The sequence below is a fragment of the Microtus ochrogaster genome, chromosome 18 (genome assembly GCF_000317375.1).
Source record: "Microtus ochrogaster isolate Prairie Vole_2 chromosome 18, MicOch1.0, whole genome shotgun sequence".
Classification (NCBI taxonomy): domain Eukaryota; kingdom Metazoa; phylum Chordata; class Mammalia; order Rodentia; family Cricetidae; genus Microtus; species Microtus ochrogaster.
Window position 1 is genome coordinate 45,159,209 of NC_022020.1, and position 22,545 is coordinate 45,181,753.

A 22,545-nucleotide genomic window follows, 5' to 3' on the forward strand; every position below is an offset into this window, starting at 1 on the left:
GTTCCCACTGTACCCTTCATCCCCATGACCACCAGTTCCCACTGTTCCTTTCATCCTCACAGCCTCTGGTACCCACTGTACCCTTCATCCCCAGTATTGCTCTTTCCACTTTCATATCATATGTGCTCTGTTACCCTTCCCACCCTGCTCCCTTACAGTCTCTCTTGTTCCTATTTCAGGGGTCACTTTTCTGGCCTCTATGCACACTTCGCTAACATAGAAATAGACACACACACACACACACACACACACACACACACACACGCACACAGAGCAATTAAAACCTAGGAACCACATAGGAGAGAGAACATACAGTATTGGTTACTGACAATCTTTTGTTACTTATATTTTAATGTCATGAACTATTTTTGTAGCTAGCCCGAGTTCTTTAATATAATCTAATTTATAATCAATTTATAATATATGCAGGTAACCTATATTTGAATGGAAAATCTTAATGACTGCATTATCTTTTATATCTGTGGCAACTAGTACCTTTAAAATCACTTCAACCTGGCAACCAGTGGTTTAAGTTTTTTCACCTGTGCGTATAACTTCTGGGAAAACAATTTAAATGATGTCACTATTTAAATAATAGACAAATAAAAGGGGGCAATTTATCATACGTACTTTTATACTGAAAACACAAAATTCAAAGAAATGGGTAAGCTTGTTTTTTTATGGAAACACAACAATTCTTTTTGAGTCTAATAATTAATGTTTCTTTGAAATAATTAGTTAAAATAAAATAACATTAATCAAGACAAAAGTTAAACAGTTCTAAGACAGGTACCTCAAATGCATGCTTTCAATAACATGCAACCTTTTCTATCAACCACATGGAATCTGTGAGGTATAATTTAGGAGAAAACCATAAAATAAAGGGAGGGATTTTATTAAAATTACATATCTTTTACTTGTTAGTCTTTGAAGGGTATGTTGGTTTCTCTTTATTGCTGCAGTAAATAATCTTACCAAAAGTAAGTTGGGGAAGAAAGGGGTCATTTATATCTCTATCAATCATGGCCAAAGGAAAGTATGGCAGCTGACCATAAGTTCGGTCAATCACACTTTATGGACACATAGGGAGCAGAGAGAGAAAGTGAGGCCAAACCGTAGAATCTCAAAGCCTGTTCCCGGTGTCTTACTTCCTTCACCAAGGCTCCATGGCTTAAATGTTCTAGATCCTTCCCATGCAGCACCAACAATTAGAGATCAAAGTGTTGAAATCAATGAGTTGATGGGGGATATTTCTCACTCAAGAAAGATGTACCTTAAAACACAAGCACCATGATTGGGAACTTTAAGTTTTATAACTTTATATTTGACAACTCAAGGCCATCTTTGGTTACATATGGGACTACAAAACAATATGAGCTGCAGAGTGATACTGTGTCAAAGAAACAAAAGATTACTTATATACATGTAGATACAGAAGGGAAGAGAAAATGCTTTTTTTTTATTTAATCCTAACATCTAAAATCTTTGAATAAAAGTTTAAATGACATGGTTGTAGACAATTATAATTTCAACACTCAGACTGAAACCAGAGAGTTTACATACCAAGACCCCATTTAAATAATACATACAGGGGCTGGAGAGATGGATCTGTGGTTAGGAGTTCTTACAGATCTTGCAGGAGCCCCAGGTTTGATTCCCAGCATCCACACTGTGGCTCACAACCATCTGTAACTACAGTCCCAGGGGATCTGATGCCCTCTTTTGATCAGGTCAGGCACTATCTCATGGTACACATCCATATTTGCAGAAAAAATTCTTGTATATATATAATACAAAATAAATAAGTTTTTAAAATGTAAATAATACGTAGATCTACAATAGATATGCTGGTAAATCTCAGTTATCAGCTTGAGATCTAGAATCACATGGGAAGCGAGCCTCTTAGCATCCATGGTGGAAATTATTTTGACTACGTTATTTGAAGCAGAAAGATTCACCCACTGTGAGTAGCACCAATCCCTAGGATGGAATCTTGGACTATATGAAAAGGAGACAGAGAGGTGAGCACAAGCATCTGTCCCTATCTGCTTCTTGGCCTTGAGCCCACACTGTTTCCACTGGAATATTTTTTATCACAGCAACAGGAAAGGCAACTACCACAGATGATCAACAAATGCAATAGAAACTCAAAAGCTCTGCTGCACAGCGACTGTGAGCAATCTGTTTGCAGTAAGCTTCAACTTTTCCCAGCTGAGAGCATTATATACTCATCCTGCTGGCAGGGTGGGCAATCTTTGTCTTGTATGTTCTGTCAGGCAAGATACACACGTTAAAAAAAAAATGTGACAGCCGGGCGATGGTGGCGCACACCTTTAATCCCAGCACTCGGGAGGCAGAGGCAGGTGGATCTCTGTGAGTTTGAGACCAGCCTGGTCTACAGAGCTAGTTCCAGGACAGGCTCCAAAGCCACAGAGAAATCCTGTCTCGAAAAACAAAAACAAAAACAAAAAAAAAAAAGAGAGAGACAAATTAATCCACAAAAAATAGTAAAAATTGTTCCTACTGACGGCACCTAGGAGCCTTCCCAGGGTGAATTCACCTTGTTCTGTTTCCCAGCTGCCCTGACCTTCAAGTGCCTGGGAGACCAGTGGCCAGTGTACTGCAGAGTGATCCGGGAGAAGAACCTGTGCCAGGACATGCGGTGGTACCAGCGCTGCTGTGAGACCTGCAGGGACTTCTATGCCCAGAAGCTGCAACAGAAGAGTTGACCTCTGGCGGGCTGGCCAACTGGCTCGTAGCTTTTTGCTATTACATTATTTATAAATACACACACACTAGCATGTTTTTCAGACCAAATATTATCAGATTACATATAATTTAATCAAATTAATTTATTTGCCTGCCAAACATCTAATGTGGTGTTTGTTTTTGGTTATTCAAACATTTTGATTTTTTTTTACTATAAGGGTTCATAAATAATTTTATTTGAATTTAATAAGTTAGGTCTAGTACACTAATAAAAAGAAATGATCTTTTTTTTTTTCATTTAGGGCTGTCTGAAAGGTGCTATTTTCTCTCCACCAATGCCATTAAGTTATCCAGTGTGTACACTACCTTGGCATGATAGCTTAGCTATATGTGCAGAAAATGACCTATTTTCTTGTGTCCTGCTGCAGAACCTGCCCATTTTCTGTAATCCGCAGGAGATGTGTAAACAGAACAAACCTCACAGTCTTGAACAATCTGAAGAGAATGTATTCTGAACTTGATTCAGATTTAGAGGCAAGTATAGGAGACCGTCTACTGTAATGATACTTTTATGCTAATAGTGGAGAAGTCAAGACAGAGACTTGGATCATGTTCGCGAACATGCACTTGAACACAAGTATTGTGACCATGAAGCACTGTAAAGATGTACACTGAATCACCGTTGCACTGTTGGTGTGGGTGCAGGGAAACTGTGACAGAAGTGGCAGCATCCTACAAAAACCTGTCTTCTTTTAACATGCCATTAGAGTGTAGCTTTTTAACAACATTTCCAATAAAGAAAACGTTCCACCTACATCCTTACACCCCGTAGAAGATGTATTGATGAGCAGACTACTTAGGCTCACCAATCATGTGAGCAAAGGTAGTGAATATTTGTTCTTCTTTTCCCTAGGAATAAGGAAAAGGAAATGAGATTCAAATAATATTTTGATAGTTCCGTTGTATTTTTCCCCTTAAAAAATAAAAATTATAACTCTCTGAAACATTCAAAAGACATCTTAATTTTTTTTCTTGTAATAAAATATTGTACATGATTGGCACGGTTCTTTTGTTTTTTGTTTTTCTAGCAAAATACATGAAACTTCCTTTGGGGAGAGAGTTCTTCACAGGGCTGTCCACATCTCCACACTTGGCAGGAAGAGGTGCTATTTGCCTCTGTTCTGAAGAATCTACTGCAGGAAGCAGGCAGAGTGGACCACAGGGAGACAGAGGGTCTCTTTCTGGAGCAAGAGGAACGTGTGTGTATTTAAGACATTAACTGTTCATGTTCCCTAAAACCGAGGTCCCTTTTACAGTGCAGCCCACTGCATGTTTAGAAATCAGCTGACCTTCTCTATATTACTGTTGATACAAACAAAAACAAACAAACAAAAACCAACAACACAGTTCTCATCTTAAAGGGGATGAGATAAGAGATAGCTTATTCCAGATACACATATGAATGGTCAAGGCCTGGGAATACAGATTTCAGTTACCTTAAATTCCATGATCCAATGCAGAAGCAGTTTCATGAAGTTTTTAGTTTCACAAAGAAAGTGACAAGATTCAAAATCAACTTACAGAAGCCTGTAGCCTGAGTAGCAAATCATGCGAACACTTGCATTCATAATAACCTCAAAAAGTATGTAGGAATAAACCCAACCAAGTGGGTAAAAATCCTCTACAATGAAAACTTAAAATCTCTAAATAAAGAGATTGGAGGAGACACTAGAAACAGAAAGACCTCTCACCCTTCTGGAGTATCAGGATTAATACTATGAAAATGTTCATTCTACCAATAGAAATCTACAGATTCATTTACATCCCAATCAAAATCCCTAAGGCATTCTTTACATTAACCATAAAATTCATATAGAACCAAAAGTCTCCAGACAGCCAAAGTAACATTGAGCAAAAAGAGCAAGGCTGGAGGGATCACTGTCCCAGATTTCAAGCTGTATGGCATAGCTAAACTAATAAAAAACAGCACGATACTGGAACAGAAACAAGCTTCTAGACTAGAACAAAGTAGAAGACCTACACATGAATACACGTAACTACAGCCACCACATATTTGACAAAATACGCCACAAATACACACTAGAAAATAGCATCTTCAAGACACGATACTGGAAAAACTGGGTGCCTACAGGTATAAGAATGGAAGAGACTCTTACATGAGTTCTCAGGACTGGGGAAGCCAGATTCTTTGCCAGATATTGTCTGAATAGCATCTAGTCCAAGTGTTTCTTAGAATTCCCATTCCCCTCTATACCCTCATGAGCTGGGCCTCCACCTTGTGTTCCAAGCTCTCCCCTGCTTACAGTTCCAAAGTTTTTCATCTTCCGAGGCAAACCAATTCCGAAGGCCTGAGATCAGGTTGATCGCAACAACAACCTCACATTTGCCACCAATTTTCTGTTAATTACTTGTTCTGTTGCTGTCATAAAATATCAGACTCCACAACAAGGAAGAAAGGGTTTATTTTAGATCACAGTTTGAGGGTACAGATCATTATGAAGAGACTCTCATGGTGGATGGGAGTTCGAGGCATTTGATCAGACTGAATTGATTGTCAGGGAGCAGAGAGAGATAAATGACGGTGCTCAATTAATTTTCTTCTTTGCAGTCACCCTGGAATGCCTCACCCACAGTCAAGAGTGGATCTTCCTTTAGTAACTGAATCTAGATCATATCTCATAGGCGTCCCCAAGGGATTGTCTCCTATGGGATTCTGAAGACTGTCAAATTAGCAATCAATATTAACCACCAAAAGAGACTTTTAAAATAAAATTATGAAACACATTATCAAGCAGACAAAGGTGAAAATCAAGTTTCAAAGGAGGGAAAGTCATATTTGCTAAGGAGACTGTAAGGATTTTCTGGAAGGTTCAGTGTCACCTGTGACTCAGATGATTCATAGGCACACAAGAGATAGGAAAGAGAAGAGAACTCTTGGATGCTAGCAGAGTGTCAGGTTGGGGTGACAGTGTGAAGAATCAGTAGGTGGGGAGGGGATAGTTTTCCTGTTTACACCATATGTGCTTCGAGAATAGTGGTAAGAAATGCTAAGTGGTGGGTTTCAGAATAAAGACAGAATATGCGAAAAGACTAAATTGGCAAACGAAGAGACAGCACACAAACCTCCCGTGCATAGAGCAAGACAGAGAAACCCGGAAGAAGCCTAAGGAGAACCAAATCCTCACTTCACCTATGTCATACTTTGGCTAAGGGAAGGGTCTAATCAAATCTATTTGGATGTAAGTTCTGTGTCTCCGCTTGCCAACACAGAGAGCCAAAGGCAAGTTAGGCTCTTCTCAAAGATGTGTATTTTCCCCCAAGGAATACTCTGGGAAGAGCGGTCCGAGAAACACTTACTCATTAGATATGTTTTGGCAGCAGCCAGGCTGTATCAAGCACACGATAAGCACATAATAAACTTGGTTCTTGAAACATTAGTGGTTTGATTGTTTTGTTATTAACTCTTGTTGTTAGTGCCTATTGCTTTCTCTGGAAGATAGATGCCATAACTATGTGTAAGTTAGATCAGTCATTATAAACTTCATGGACAAAGTATTCATGTAGAAAATGTCAACTTGTTGATTGAGTTTATGACTCTAAATGGGTCAGGTTTTTGTCAAATCACATACTCTCGTATTTCTTTTTTTTTCTTTTGCATAAAGAAGGTGAGTGCTCTCCAGTGTCTGGCTCGATTTAAGAACATCCTTATTCTTGTAAGCTATATGGAACCCTTCTGAAGTCTATTCCTGAAACATTCCACATGTAACTACACTGCCTCTGGAAGAGAAGCCTTCCTACTACATCAGAAGGGTTCATAGAGTTGGTGAAAAAACAAACAGTTGTAGTCTGTTAGAAGCCCTTGATATATCTACCCTTAACCAGTCTTGCAAGAGGGAATGCTGCTCTGTCTTGCAAGAGGGAATGCTGCTCTCTCCAGATGAAAACCCTATCTTTTCTAGGTAGGGGCGTAGGCCATTTAGAGTGTCCTGTGCATAGAGAGCATGCTTATATTAAATTCATCAGTTGTTGGCTAACCAGGCAGGCCATAAAGTCAGCCTGACCTTGGCTGTCTTAACAACAGATGGGTTCACTTACAACACAGCCCATCCTATGAAGTCAGCAGCCTGGTTACCCTCTGGTTCCAAACGTGCCCTGGGATCGCTGAATTTCACAGGCATTGATATAGCTAGGGGTAGAATCAAAGGACCCTGGATATGGAGGGGTCACGGCAGTGCATTAGGACCTTACTTACTGCCACAATCCACAAGATACATGCCTGCTATTTTCACACTTAGAACAAGCTGCCAAACTCAAACCAGTTAAGTCTACATGAGCTTGAGATTGGGATTCAAAACCTGAGAAGGAATGAGATGGGGCTTATCACCCGAGAGGCTGAGGAAGTAGGGCCAGGGCCAGAGCAACTGCCTTAATGCAGCAATACAGAAAACAAACTCAGTGGAGCTCTTCCCGGTGATTGTGCTAAGCTGCAAATGATGGGCTTTAATCTACAAAGATTATGACTGTGGCAGCTTTAATATACAAGCTTGGAGGACTCTGAATGGGGTGGCGATAAAAAGTGCAACCCATATCTAATTTTCTCAATTTATTAATTTGAATTGATGAACCCTTTTAATGCAATTTAAGCGTCATATGCTTGCGTGCCTGTATGTTGTGTGTGTGTGTGTGTGTGTGTGTGTTGTAAGGTAGGAAGGAGGGCCCTTTGCTGCTTTCTTGTTTTGTTCCTGTGGACTGACGTGGCCTTTAGAGGGTGGCTTTTGTGTGCAGACAAGAGACCAGGTTTCAAATGCCAGCCAGAGCATCTTCGGGCTCATTAATAATGGAGGCCTCTGACAGGGCCAGCTTCGCTCGCTTTGTTTCCACCGCAGACGAAAGGGGACATGGACCTTTCTGTTTTGCCCAATAACAACCATCCTGACAAATTCCTGCAGCTTGACGTGAAGTCTTTAATGAGGAACTCGACCCTTCTGCAGGCTAGCCTCGCGAGATTTCCCGGTGGAAATTTTCCTGCTCCACAACACTGGCAAAACCTTGTCTACTCCCAGGTAAGATCTAAGGACATAGGAATACAGGTTTGGAGCTTGTTTCTTTCTCACTATATGAAATTTTCTCATTCGTGTGAAGGAGGCTTGGGGTGGGGGGTGGGGGATACATAGAAGCTGCTTTTCCTCCCCACCCCTTCCTATAAGCTCTGCGTTAAAGATGTGCAAATTCTCCCACCGGTTCATTCCCCTCCAGTCCCCGCTTCTCAGCTTGTCTTCGTTTCAGATTTGCGTAGGTCTCATTTACTCCTTCCCTCCAGAACAGTTCAGACTAACTGTTTTCAAGTAAGATTAGGGGGAAGAAATGCTAAACTCTGTCTGTCGCTGTGATCTATGCCTAAAATATCAAATGCTTGCCTCACAAGGGTGTACCTGCCTCTGAGAAAGCCTGAGTCTTGCCTCAGGGAAAGCCACACTCCATCTTGGAAAGGAAGTGGCTCTCAGCTTAGAGGCGCTTCTTCCACAGGTGTCCGCTGGAGCAGCCATAGGAATAAGCACGCTATTGCTGATCTCCTGGCTCTTGTTCTTTCACAAAAGAATGCAGCTGGTGGGTTCCATCTGCTGAGATCAACACAAAGGCCCCTGCTGAGGCTAATCAAACAGGGATAATCTTTTTTTAAGATGGAGAAACTGGCGGAGGGGGGGGGGGGGGGTTACTACAGGTAGAAAGAGGAAAAAGTATTTTGTTTCAGAAACGATGTGTCTGACCTACAAGCCACTGTAAGTCCTTAAATCCTTTGGAGAGTTCAAATTCCCTGTACGGAAAGGTGTTTGCCTTTTTTAAAAAAAACAGTCGCTTCTCGTGAGTCCTGGTGTACCAGGACTACTTGGTGATGTGTGTGTGTGTGTGTGGGCAGGAGCATATGCCATGAGTTCATTCAGAGTCGGATGATTACGTCAATTGCCTCTACTTTATAAACGGTTCCGTTTATTTCCATTATAAATCTTATTTCCATTATAAGTCAATCTGTTATATAACGACTGAATATTGTTGTTGTTTACTTTTAATTTTTGCTTACCACTTTGTAATCCCCCAAAGCCTTGTGGCTTTCCATACACACCCATTTATCACTGTTTTGTGTTTTGCTTGATGAAATGAAATAAATTACCGCCTTTATTTCATTTTTTACAAGTCACAGAACAAAAGGATTAAAATTATTTCAGAAAATCTTGCCCCTCCTCCTCCACCTCCGTCTCTGCGTAGTACATTGTAGGAACACGTAGCCAATCGGTTTTTTTTTTTCCCCTGGGTTGTGACACAGCAATTTTGCAGCATCTTTTTCGGTGCTTCTGGTTGCTCTGCTGCCTCCATTTGTAATTTCACAACGAAAGCTCAAAAACAGAGGAAATGCAAATTTCTAACAAGCACTTTTTATACAGGCCCTTTTGGCCTAAATCATTATTCCAAGAACAAAGAGGTATGCTTCCTGTAGATGTATCTTTGATAAACTTCACATAAATTAGTTTTTTTTATTTTTTATTTTTTCTTGGGAAAAAAAAAATTTCCGCCTCCTCCCATCCTCCCATTTCCCTCCCCTTCCTCCCACTCCACTCCCCCTCCCCCACTCCTTTCCCCCTCCCTCTCCAGACCAAAGAGCAGTCAGGTGGAAAGTCCAAGGTCCTCCCCCCTCCATCTAGGTCTAGGAAGGTGAGCATCCAAACTGGCTAGGCTCCCACAAAGCCAGAACATGAAGTAGGATCAAACCCCAGTGCCATTGTCTTTGGCTTCTCATCAGTCCTCATTGTTCAGAGTCCGGTTTTATCCCATGCTTTTTCCGTCACAGTCCAGCTGGTCTTGGTGAGCTCCCAATAGATCAGACCCTCTGTCTCAGTGGGTGGGTGCACCCCTCACGGTCCTGACTTCCTTGCTCATGTTCTCCCTCCTTCTGCTCCTCATTGGGACCTTGGGAGCTTATTCCGGTGCTCCAATATGGGTCTCTGTCTCTATCTCCATCCCGATGAAGGTTCTATGGTGATATGCAAGATATTCATCAGTGTGGTTATAGGACCCTGAAATAAAATGACAAGTAACTTAGGGACGGGTAATTTACTACCAAAGTAATGGATAATGGGAAGGAGTGTTAGACAAGTGTCTTCTGGAAATAAGGTAGGTGTGCTTCGGACAATGAGCAATGACACCTGGTCTTCACAGTCATCTGTAAAGTGAGCGAGTGGACCTAAAAATCAAGACTGGCGTACTTATGGAGTAAAAAGTAGATAAATATGGAGAAATGGGAGCATGAAATTTTTAGAATGCTACTTAAAAATCTTCAGAAATATAACCAAGACTGTTGAATGTGGTGTTAAGCATGTTTGAAGAGGGAGTTATCAAATATGTCTTAATTAAGTTCCTCACTGGGTGGTGGTTTAAGCAAGTAGGTAATGCAAACAGGGTTGCCATGTATGAAATTCTCAAACTTTTTTGTAACTAAAAATTTAGGTTTGATCCACAGGTATCCAGTATGATCTCCTGAAAAATTAATACAACCCTCATTTTCATTTCTTAAGAAGTGAGAACAAAAGCTGGGTGGTAGTAGTGCACGCCTTTAATCCCAGCACTCAGGAGGCAGAGACAGGCGGATCTTTGTGAGTTTGAGGCCAGCCTGGTCTACCAGAGCTAGTTCCAAGACAGCTTAGGACTGTTTTATATGGAGAAATACTGTCTCAAAAGACAAAACAAAAACTAAATAAACAAACAAACAAACAAAAAGAATGAGAACAAATAATGAATAAGGAAAAGTCAGTGGGGTCTGGTTTCTATAACAGTTTAAGAAGTGGAAACAGAAACACCTGGCTGTAATTCAGTTGATAGACAATGTACCTGGCTGACATGATGGGAGCCCTGGTTCTTATCCTGAGCACAGCAGAAAACATGTACGGTGTGCACCTAGAATCCCAGAACTCAGTCGGCAGGATCAAGAGCATCAGGAATTTAGGGTTCGGTTATATAAAGAGTTGGAGGCCAACCCGGGCTACCTGCACTTTTGTCTCCATTTTGGTTTTTTGTTGTTGTGATGTTTAACTGTTTTTTTTTTTAATTTAAAAAGGGGGAAAAATGGTATTGAATTTTGAAGAATAACAGATGATATTGTTCCATCCAATGTTCTTCGGTTTGGTGTTAAGGCAGGATTTTATGTAGCCTAGGCTGGCCTCAAGTTCAGTCTGTGGTCAAAGGCGATGTGGTAAACCTGGGATGAATCCTCCTTCTTCAAGCCCTGAGGGTTGAAATTGCAGGTGTGTACTACAACACCTGGTTATTGATGTTCTGTGTATCAAATTCAAGGTTTGTGCATTCGAGGCAAACATTCTACCAATGCACAAGCAAGCGCGCTTGCACATACACACACACACACACACACCTTTTTAAATTAAGGGATAAAATGTTTAAAGGCATCATATTGGGAGTTGTTTTTTTCTGGTGAGCAACTGACATTCTTGGTCTGTTCACGTGAGCTTTACTTCTTCCTGACTCCTTTCAAATTGGTTTCAGAACCCTGGGGCTTCTCAGAGGAGATCTGTGAGCTGGAGTGAAAAGCCAGTGGTGAGGACTGAGCCTCCTTATTCCTAGACAAGCTCATTCACTGGTCTCATGTCTTAATCTGCATTCTTCACTGCTTTTCTGTCCCACACCACTGTTTTTTGCTAAATATCAATATTCCATGTGTGCCTTTCTTTGTCTTCATTTATGTTGATGCATGGGTATATCTGCTTGTATGTATGTGGGTTTTATTCTATGTATGTGTGTGTCTGTGCGTTTGTATGTATGTGTATGCTTGCATGTATATAGGTGTGTGTGCATTTGTACATATGTGTATGCTTGCATTATGTAGGTGTATGTCCATGCGTTTATGAGTTTATGTATGTATATCTGTGCCTGTATCTAAATGTGTATGTGTGTATGTTTGTACATGTATTCTGTGTATGTGTGTAAAGTGTGTGTGCATGCATTTGTGCTTCAGCCTATCATTTTGTAACACTACATTTTAACACTTGCTGTGTCACCATTTAACGTATTTCCATGGTTTTTATTGAAAACGTAGTCTAAATGATTACAGAATTAGTATTTGGGATGTGTTTTTGATGGTTTTTGATTATTAACTCAGTTGTGTGTGTACTTTCCTTTAGAATCATTTACACTATCATTGTTTTGAAAATGTTCAGAAAATAGAATGTTTCTAACTGTGGATGCCAATTGATTGGATTTGTTAATTTTATTGTACAAATTGTCTTATCTTTGGGAAACTTTTGTATGAATATATGTAATTTTAATGATTACTTTAAATTTATTACAATCATTTTGTAGCATATATAAATTTTATAGTTATTATACTTTGCTGATGATGTTACTTTTATTCAAAATCTTTGTAGCTATCACAGCTTCTTGCCTTAAGTCTATTTTGTTTGATATATTATATTGTAATTATATACATATATATATATATATATTCTATTTTTCTGTAGTGGTTAGCTATGTTGTATCATAGAAACAAACATATTCAAATCTAGTAATGCAATAAGGAATTAACACATCTGCATCCTTGAGATGTTGATGCTATGCACATGCTAAGAAGCCTACCTTAAAGGAGAATTCACATTCTTTTTCTGGAGGTTCTTTCTACAATATCAGAATCTGCATTATGCCTGCAGACCAAGAAGACAGAAAGGAAGACACATGTACTGTTGGGGAGGTTAGTAGCCAAGCTTGAGTTTCAACCCAATTGTTGTGTGTCGTTGAAGAAGAAATGGATTTGTCATGTGTTTAGCCAGTGCTACTTCATTTTCATCTTTTAAAATAGATACTGTGTTTAAGTTACATACATCAAATATATAATATATAATCTAATATATATATGTGTGTATATACATACAGATATACTTGCACACCCCACACAACTGACAGCCGAGATCGTCTATCAGATAGAAGAGTCTGTCTTATCACCACACTTAGGAGCAGGTCCTGCAAGCCATCCTATTCCTACAAATTCCCCTTTAAAGAGATGGGATTATTATCCTACGCTAATTTTTTCCTTTCTGAGCAGTGGAGAAGTCATATTCCAAACTCCTGTAATCTCTCCAGGAGTGCTTGTGCAGACTCCTTCCCTGGAGGTGAGGCAGGAACACTCCAGCTCTCTGTGAGGACCCTCTACCCTTGCTCTGCACAGCCTTATGCTCCAGGCTCTTGGGATGGTCCCAGGGCTTACTTCCACTCTTATTCATAGGAATTTAGAGACATATACTTATTATTATTTCCCCAATCTTGGATCTGTTGTTTTGGTAGTTATTCTCAGCTTTTATGTCTAAATGACTGGAAATGCAGATGGTAGGGTTGGCCCAGAATACCCACGTGATTTTATTTTATTTTAAAGACTCTAGTTTTCATCTTGTAATGTCTTCAATTTATTTCCTATGCAATTTATTGAGCAATTTGCTAATATAATTCTCTTTGTTTAGCCTCAGACAGTTCTTTCTGACATAAAATGCCCCTATAGGTCCTTTAAAGCATGGGGCTCAAACTCGCCCTTGGATCTTGCTTTCCTGTTTCTACTTCTCCAATTTCTGGCTTACTGACCACCAACCCTGAGGCGTATAAAACTAGGCCTTCAACAGAATCTTTGTTTTCAGTTACTTCATACAGCTGAGACATTTTCCTCATCTTTCTGTTTTTGTTCTTTTTTGGTAAGTAGTTTTACATCTCAGTAATTGGGGTGTGCCATTATTCTACTGGGAAGAGCGACACCTTAGGACCCTCCTTGCATACTTTGAACCATCTTCTTGAATTCCCTGACTCCACTCATAAAACAAATGTTCTGACAAGGTATATGACCGTACAGTTTCAGACTTGCCCCAAGTTAGTGATGATTATCTCTCAAGTTACCAGACTAACATTTTTACCAAATGATTTCCTCTGCCGAGAATTGTCTTCAGGCTTCCAGTATTGGGGGGCTGGGGAAATGGCCCGGATGGGGAAGTGCCCACTATGCAAACTTGATGCTCTGGATTCAGATCACTAGCATCCACATGAAAAGCTGAGCTTAGGGGGCATGTTCCCACAATTCCAGTGCTTTGGATCAGGTGGTGTTGGCACTGATGGATCCCTCGATCTTACAAGCAGCCAGTTCACTTGGATCAGTGAGTTCAAGCTCACTAAATGACCTTGTCTTCTTGTCTCAGGGCTGGAGAGATGACTCAGAGGTTAAGAGCACTGGCTGCTCTTCCAGAGGTCCTGAGTTCAATTCCCAGCAACCACATGGTAGCTCATCTGCAATGAGATCTGGTGCCCTCTTCTGGTGTGCAAGCATACATGCAGGCAGAACACTGTATACCTAATAAATAATAAATATCTCAAAAAAAAATACGAAGCAGGGTGGTTCAGGAAGATACCCAATGTCAACCTCTGGTGTGCACTCATTCACATATGTGAACTTGCATGTATACTCACAAGTACATGTACACCAAGAAACATGTACATACACTACACACATACGAAACAAGTAAGAATAAGGCTTTTAGTATTTCTTCCCGGATCTGGTGTGCTGCAGCAGTGGGGTACAACAGCCGCTTTCCAGATACTCTTCAGCATTGGAGAGGGAGGTAACTGCTCACCACTGTGACCAGTGGCAAAATGACAGTATTTGCCAATCATGAGAAGTCCTAGGAACAGTGGATGGACTGGGGTGAGGGGTGCTTCTCTTTTCCAAGCAGTGGCCAGGGTTTCCAGTTGTTTGTTGTAGGTTCTGCCATCTCAGACATCTCAGATCCTGATCTAGAGTTCAAACCAACAAACAAAACAATGACAGAAATCATATGGAAGAGTTTGGGAACAGCTTGGATCTGATCTCAAATCACTTCTTTTTTTTAATTTATTTATTTATTAAAGATTTCTGTCTCTTCCCATTTTACACCTGTCAAATCACTTCTGCTACACTTTCTTGGTACACTTTTTTTTAAAAAGCTTGACTCCAAACTAATTAATTTCAGAGCAGATGAAAGAAGCTGGACCCTGTGTGTGCTCAACTAAGGAAAGCCACCTGGTTTACCCAGTCAGTCACTATGCCTGGGTCTCTGTGTGCATATCCACCTCCTGGAACTTACGCTCTTTAATCTTTCCTACTTCCCGAGTTCTTAAAGTTGAGGCATTAAATACTGAATAGTTGAATTTGCATTTTGACGTCTGATCTGCCTGTCTCACTCTCTGAACTAGAAAATTAAGCCTCCTTCTGTTTAGTATGCTTACTTTTGACTTACTCTGTGTGTCCTTGAGATAACCTCCATTTTACACCCTCATCCTCTTAGAGCGTGGTCAACTTGTCTTTATTGTTTTTTACTGCCCTGGTAATTTGGAGATAAATAAATTTCTCTAATAATTTGGAGATAAATAAATTTCTCTAATTTCAACAACATCTCCATCTTTTCCCTGCAATTGGTTCTTAGTTGCTTGATTAAAAACACCTGTGCCAAACTTTTTACCTTCTAATTCTTTAGTTTACTTTAAACTCAGATTATCTTATTTCCATCTCATCAATTTCTGTTTATTTTCCAAAATCTCTTTGTCTCAGTCTCCCTGCCTACCTCCAGTTTCACTCCCTCTTGCTGTATGATTTTAGAGGTTCTTATTCTAACGGCCGGTCTGCTGCTAACCTTTAGCGTTTGTTTGCCTGAATATGTCTTCTAGTTCCTTTTTCATTAAGTGGTGTTTTACTTGCTCATTGAAGCATTAGAATTAAAATAAGTAGACAAAGTTTGGCTTAATAGCGAGAGTCTAGTTAAACTTTGAACTGTTACTTCAAATGAGTAGTTCAAATGGAATTTATTTTATAGTTCACTTTGTTTTTTATTTTTTTAATATTTACTTATTATGTATAAAATAGTCTGTCTGTGTGTCTGCCTGTAGGCCAGAAGAGGGCACCAGGCCTCATTACAGATGGTTGTGAGCCACCATGTGGTTGCTGGGAATTGAACTCAAGAACCTTTGGAAGAGCAGGCAATGCTCTTAACCACTGAGCCATCTCTCCAGTCCCAGCTCACTTCGTTAAAATCACAGAAATGCTACTGAATTTTCTTCTCAGTATTTCGCCTAAGGTGCAACATGCAAAGTTGGACTTTGTATATGCTCTTTATTTTCTTAAATCTATTTGGAAAAAAAAATAGTAAAATACAAATAAATCACAACTTTTTTTTAAATATATAAACTGCTGTTTGAACCTAGAGATTCACTCTTGCTAGGTAAGCAGTCTGCCATTGAACTATAGATCCAGATCCAAGATCTCCAGTAATCTAAGCATGTGCTCAGTGCCTGAATCATGTTCCCAGTAATCCTATCAATTTCTTTTTGTGTTATCTAATTAATTTGTAAATTATAAAATATAACTGATTTCTTCACATTAGTAACAAAGCATGATAAATAAGCTTCCCTTCCCTTCAGAGATAAGAATGCTGTGCAGATCGGAGACAAAAGGCATATTTCAGGAAAATATTTAAAATTTTTCAAGGTTATGGCCTAGAAACAAGACGGCTTTAGAATAAAGGTCTGACTGTTTTTGATACCTTCACATATTCGTTCCTCTAAACACATATCCATTTTTATAGTGTTTGTAGACTTTCTTGAACCACACATTTTATTTCCCTCATCTATCAAACCTTCCTAACTGCATGCAATGAGCAGTCTAGCAGGAAAAGAACCTAACAAAGAAAGTTCTTGTATGTCAGAAGAGTTATCCTGCTTCAGATATGATCAAAGCCGTCCAGGCTTGAAGAAAACAATACAGTTATAATTGTGTTAAGCTCAAATAACCTTAATTTCCTGTCAGATTGCTCTTATTTAGTTTAGAACCACACTAACACATCTACTCATCTTTGAGATAAATGCTAAGATAAGAAGGTTTATTGTTTTATTATACAGCTTACCATTATGGACTATAAATTGACTTTTGGCAGGCCAAAACCAAATTTAAGTAAAAAAGGATCTCCAAGTTGATCTCTAAGAATATGAAAGATGCCTTTATTAAGAACGTCAAGGAAGGGGCTGGAGAGGTAACTCTGGTTAAACCCGCTTTCTGCTCTTCCAGTGGACCCAGGCTGGATTCCCAGCATCCACCATGTCAGGCTCACATTTGATACACCTACATACATGCAGACACTCACTAATATACACAAAATAAAAACAAAATAAATAAATCTTTTTTATTAAAAGTAATGGAAAGCCAATGGCCAAGAGAATACAAATAGTTTTATCTGGATTATTTTTCTCTTTACTTACAAGTTATTTCAGAAGGATGCCTCATGCAATGCCATTCTATAATTTTAGTTTATATAAATACATATTCAATCTATGTCCTAAAAGACCCTTAGGCCATTGATGTATGGCCAGTGGTTCTCATACAGGTGACTCAAAAGGATGTGATTCCTATTGGTGTATCTCCAAAGTTCTTATGTCCAGTCACCAATCTCTCTCTCTCTCTCTCTCTCTCTCTCTCTCTCTCTCTCTCTCTCTCTCTCACACACACACACACACACACACACACACAAACACACACACAAACACTTGGGTGTTTGTGGGAAAATCACATGCATTCATCATGTGTGCCCTTTTCTATGTTTCAATATCAATCAAGTTTTTTAAATTTCTGAAAGTGAAGAATTAATTACTCTAGTGGACAATAGACACTTTGGGGGTGAATGATGTTAAATTGACTCAGTTGCTCTGTGAGTTTTCCTGGAGCCAGGGAGATGGGAGCAAATCTTTCCACCTCAGAGAGGGTACTAATAACAGACAGAAGAAATGATCCCACCTAAGTTCTACCTTAGTGGAACAATTAGTCTCTTATGGTAACTTACAGACAGGCTCATGGGTGACCCAAAGGCAACTGTAGCTCTGAAATGGCCAATCCAGCGTGGGTGAGGACTCAAAACCTGCATGCCTGGAGTAGCCTATTTGTGCCGGCGTACAGGAGCTCCACTGAAAAGTCTCCTAGGCCCTAGCAGGTGTTTGTCGCTTTTATAGCCTTGGGAAGGCACCTTGTGAATCTTGTGATCCTTAGACCTTCCTGAGAATTTAAGGGTCTTGAGTTTCCTGAGCCTGGAAAAGTGTGTGATCAGTTCCCCAGGTTTAATGAACCTCCCCTCTTTGTCTAGCATGGAGTATTTCAGCTTGGGAGAAGAAACTATGTAGACCTCCTCCTCCAATGTCTCTGAAATAGGATCCAAAGGCATGTTTATAAAAAGCCGAGACATTTAGAAATTATTTAACAGGGTTTTTAACTTTATTTGTTTATTTATTTGTGTGTGTGCTTGTATGCATATATGTTCATACATGTGTGTTCATACACTTGCATGTGCCTGCCAGGACATGTGTGTGTGGTCAGAGAAGAGGCAGTACCAGTTTCAGGATTCTATTCTTTTCTTGGACTGTTAGGCTTTGGGGGTCAAATCTAGGCTGGCAGGTTAATAGCAAACACCAATACCTGCTGAGCCATCTTGTGGTCCCAGAAAACACTTTTAATCCTAATTTTGCTGGATTCATACAACAATATTAAGTCCTATGTGTAGGAACCTTGGGACACACTAAAAAAACATAAAATGCCACTAAACTCTAGTGCACATGAGCTGCAAAACTGAGTTTCTTCAGAATTCCACTAGATGAATTGGAGAACACTATTCTTTCTTTGTAGCTGGAGAGTGCCTTGAAATGGATATTAAACTGATCAGGACAACATATAAAGAGAGAAGGGATTCTAATTAAAGCAGACCTCAGAGTCATTTTATAGGTCCATTGCTCAATCTGTTGAATTTGAAACAGAATCAAAAAATCTTCAGATCCAGATTTCTGCCATTTTGGCTTCTCTGCCACCAGCAAGGCCATCTTATTTTCTTATCTCCTAACAGAGAGAAAAGAGCATCTCTTCTCAACGGGCTAAGGGATTTGGTGGGGAGAACGCAGTCCTTCCTGACAGTCCCCCACCGTCCATGTCTTCAGTCATGAAGAATAACCCATTATATGGTGACATGAGCATAGAGGAAGCTATGGAAGAAAGAAAGAAGAGTCCTTCGTGGACCATTGAGGAATATGACAAGCATTCTGCGCACACGAATCTCTCCGGACATCTAAAGGTGCGTTTACTAAGAATTATCCTCAGCTGCTCAACCAGATCAGCCAAGTGGACCTGAGAAGGTGCTGCAGAAGTTCCCCACCAAACACAAAGACCACAGGTCCTTGGAATTATTTCTCTTTCCCAGCCCATATGTGGGGTTATCTGTTTGTTTTGTATTTTGCACAGCCAATGGCGCCTGTGTAGTGTAGAGAGGAGAAAAGGCAAGTAGCAATGACAAAAGGTCTCCTGGGAAGACGCAAATTGTTTTTCAAATTAATTTGTAAGGTCATACGTGTTTTCCCTCATTTGTAATCTCGTAGCTGTTTATGCTCATGGCCACCTAGGAACGCATTTCTTTCTCTGCATTTATCAAACCTACCTATGAAGTGATCAGACTTAGGTGCTGCACAAGGAAGCCCTTCCCAACAGTCGTTAGGTTAATATTCCAAGTCCATGAAATGATTTAAGAGTGAAGGCTTATGTTTTGGTCGTTTTTCTTGTGTCTCAAAACAAACATTTCCACAAGGAAAAATACACAACGAACTCACGCACCCAGCTTAGGATTTTCTTTCCCTACCTTTTCCTTCTTCTTCTGATATCACCTTCACAGACAAGACCCAAATGCCTGAAAGCCAGCATGGACCCTCTATTGTCTGAAGGGACTGGATTCCTGATCAGCCTCTGCTTGCTTCAACCTGCCTTAGGCAAGAAAGGCCTGACATTGCCAAGTGCCCTTCATTTAAAAATGTGTGTCTGGTGCGAGCTCAGACCTTAACCACCTGGCGTGAACCACATTTCTTTTTAAAGGGGGCGATACTGTAGACTTTTATGTTCTGCACGCTTGTTTTAAAACCTCGACTGTGCATTCCTTGAAATACATACTGGTCCAGAATCACCGACAGCTCTTAATCTCCTAGCTCAAGGGTAACCTCCTTTAGCTTCTTCCCAAGAAGTTCCCAAAACACATATTCCCATGACAACAACAATGCATTTCTTTTCCTCTTTTTTGTTTTGGTTTAATTTAGTGTTTTTTACCAAAGACTTCGTATCATTAAGTCTAATACTGGGGAAAGCACATTGATTTATGTCACAGACGCTTGTTGTTGGGCACAAGCTCAGGCCTGTTCTCTTGCCTTTGCTTTGTGCAAATGTGACAAGGGGGTGGTGGATGAGCATCCCTGCTCACACACAAATCCATCAAACTGAGTAAATAGAAATAGTTTACCTGATTCAAAGACTGCCAATTAAAAAAAATTAATTTTTTCTCAAATGTTTTATTTATTTTTAAGTTTGGATACCACACTAAGAAAATTGAAGATCATTGGCAAGTAGGAAGAATTTTTTCTAAGTGGGTGACTTAAACCCACCTACAAGTTTCTATAGGAGAATTGCAATTGACAAATCCATCCCAACTCCTTATGTGTGCACGTCCCTCCTAGCGTTACAGCCCCAAGTCTGAAACTAGTTCAGAAACCCTACATGCTGCCAGCTACCAGACATTGGTTTTGTGACACCAGTAGCTGACTTATGTCTACTCAAACTATTGAGGGTGATAGCCTGTTTCAAATCCTTCAAAATATCCAGGCAAGAAAATCCAAGAAAATCCAAGGCCTGCAGTTGCTATGTGCAAGTGGTAACCCAGCTATCTTTGTAAACTTAATATATGAGACACAGGATTGATTGCACTAAACTAGTTAGAGATTACAGGAAAATGGTCTTTTGTTGCTGTTGTTGTTTGTTTTCAAAAAGTATATGGACTAGTCAAGTGTACAGGCGACTTATCGGGTACTTGAGAGTAGAATTCTTAAAGAGAATTCTCTGGCACTCCACAGAAGATGGAGCCAATGAGACAGAGACACCCTATGGATTGGAGCTAACACGAGCAAAGATGCATCGTGTCCCCTGAGTTTCTCTGTGGAAGATGTTCTGTAGCTCTGCTATGGAAGTAGCTCTTCAGACCTAGGCTTATTCTTCCTTCAGGGAAGTCAGCTGGGATTTCCCAAAACTTAACCAAATTCTTATCTCTGCCACAAAAATGAGATAAAACCTCCAAAGTCCATCTAAAGCTAGGAATGTTAATTGTATTTCAACTCACTTAACTGATTTATAGACATTATTCGTAAGATGTTAGAAAAACACAATTGGCGAAGAGATGACTATGGTGTTTCTGACTTAGAAGGGTCAGCAATGTAACACAGGCGTTGTGCAGGCCACCTAATAAATTCTTATACAGACAGACAATTTTCCTACAGGTTCCCACAGTCAGTCAGTTGTGGCAGTGTTTCTGAGATGCTTAGAGTTGTTGAGTTTACTGTTGGAGCATTGACACTTAACACCTTACCCCAAAGAACATGAATACAGACACTCAGGGCCCCTGGCAGCATCTTGTTCCCAAGTATCCACTGTAATGCTGACTGGTCACTGGTTAGTGATATTTTCTCTGTGTTGTTTTCTTTTAGGAAAACCCCAATGATCTGCGCTTTTGGTTGGGGGATACATACACTCCAGGCTTTGACACTTTGCTGAAGAAGAAGAAGAAACGCAACAAGCGATCGAAATTATGTCACTTGGGCATGATTGTGCTCCTTGTGGTCTCCATCTTGGTTACCGTAGTGACCCTCAGCACTTTATTGATCTAAGGAAATTGTAAATCCTTCCTTAAAGCTCTAAAACGCCTTTTCGACCTTTACAGGAAAATCTGTCTGTGCATTGTGAATGTGTGCCTCTGTGTCACTAGCTGTGTGACTAAACACCCTGTTGTCCTTTAGAAGGTGCGCATTGCTTGTGTTTTGCTGGCCTCCCTGCTTCGTTCTGTGAAGCCTCTGTGTGAGTCCAGTCTGGGTTTTCTCCTTTGTGAAGCCGATATTCCAGAGTGGGGTACAAGTCACCAGTGGGCAAGGCACTGGTGACACTCCAGGAATGCTGCCACTCTGAGGATTCATTTGAATGACAATGAGAACAGAATAGATTATCAGAGGAGGGAGTTGGCTTAAGGACTCCATAGGACAGGGAAGTAGCTTTTCCCTCAAAGTCATTTCCGGTTGTCTTTTGGGTGTGGATACCTGGGAACAAGTGCACCACCTCCTACTCCCAGAACATCTTCCCTAAAGCCCCCACTGCCACTCCTAACGCTATTTAGTGTGTAAATCAAGGCTTTTCTTCTTCCCAAGAGTGCCCTTGGATAACGCCTTATTATCTCGCTTTATCGCTCTTAAAGAGACTTGAAGTAAAGTATATAAAAATGAAGGTTTACTGGATAATAAATTATTGTGTACAAAGCAAAATTGGTCTTGCTGATCTTTGTACTGTCTGACTTATAATTCCTCTTTTTGTTGTGGGTTCCGGTCCAGTGTAGAAAGGATGGTAGGGAAATAAATGAAGGTGTGTGTGGGGGGGGGGTTCTCCTGATGCCAGGCTCACACACCCTTAGAATGTCCTTGTACTCTGCCTGTTTTTACTGCCTGCAAAATACCTCCGTGGGGTTTGAGTCCTGCTCAGGGGTCACCATGCATGGTACTCGACTCGTCTGTGCTGAGCTGGGTTATTTGTGTCCATTCAAGACAGCGCCCAGATGAGGCTTTCTAAAGATGGGATGGGTAACCACAGAATTGTGAAGGCAGTGTACGTGAGCGCCTAGCCTGCCCCGCCCCCGCCCCCGCCCCCGCTTT

General features: G+C 40.4%; 2 protein-coding genes across 2 annotated transcripts in view; both read left to right on the forward strand.

Moving 5' to 3' along the window:
- The window catches only part of Adamts19 (ADAM metallopeptidase with thrombospondin type 1 motif 19), a 177,927-nt gene extending 174,313 nt beyond the window's left edge, over positions 1 to 3,614 (forward strand). The window contains exon 23 of the mRNA XM_005356385.3: positions 2,578 to 3,614. Coding sequence (XP_005356442.1) covers positions 2,578 to 2,729 — 152 coding nt within the window. The 3' untranslated portion in view covers positions 2,730 to 3,614. The remainder of the gene's footprint in view (positions 1 to 2,577) is intronic.
- A 3,835-nt stretch (positions 3,615 to 7,449) lies between these two features.
- Positions 7,450 to 22,156, forward strand: Minar2 (membrane integral NOTCH2 associated receptor 2). Its single transcript, XM_005356134.3, has 4 exons — positions 7,450 to 7,793; positions 11,281 to 11,331; positions 18,672 to 18,896; positions 21,337 to 22,156. Exons 1-4 carry the CDS (start codon positions 7,629 to 7,631, stop codon positions 21,514 to 21,516), a joined length of 621 nt encoding a protein of 206 aa, XP_005356191.1. The 5' UTR covers positions 7,450 to 7,628; the 3' UTR covers positions 21,517 to 22,156.
- Positions 22,157 to 22,545: the final 389 nt, after the last annotated feature.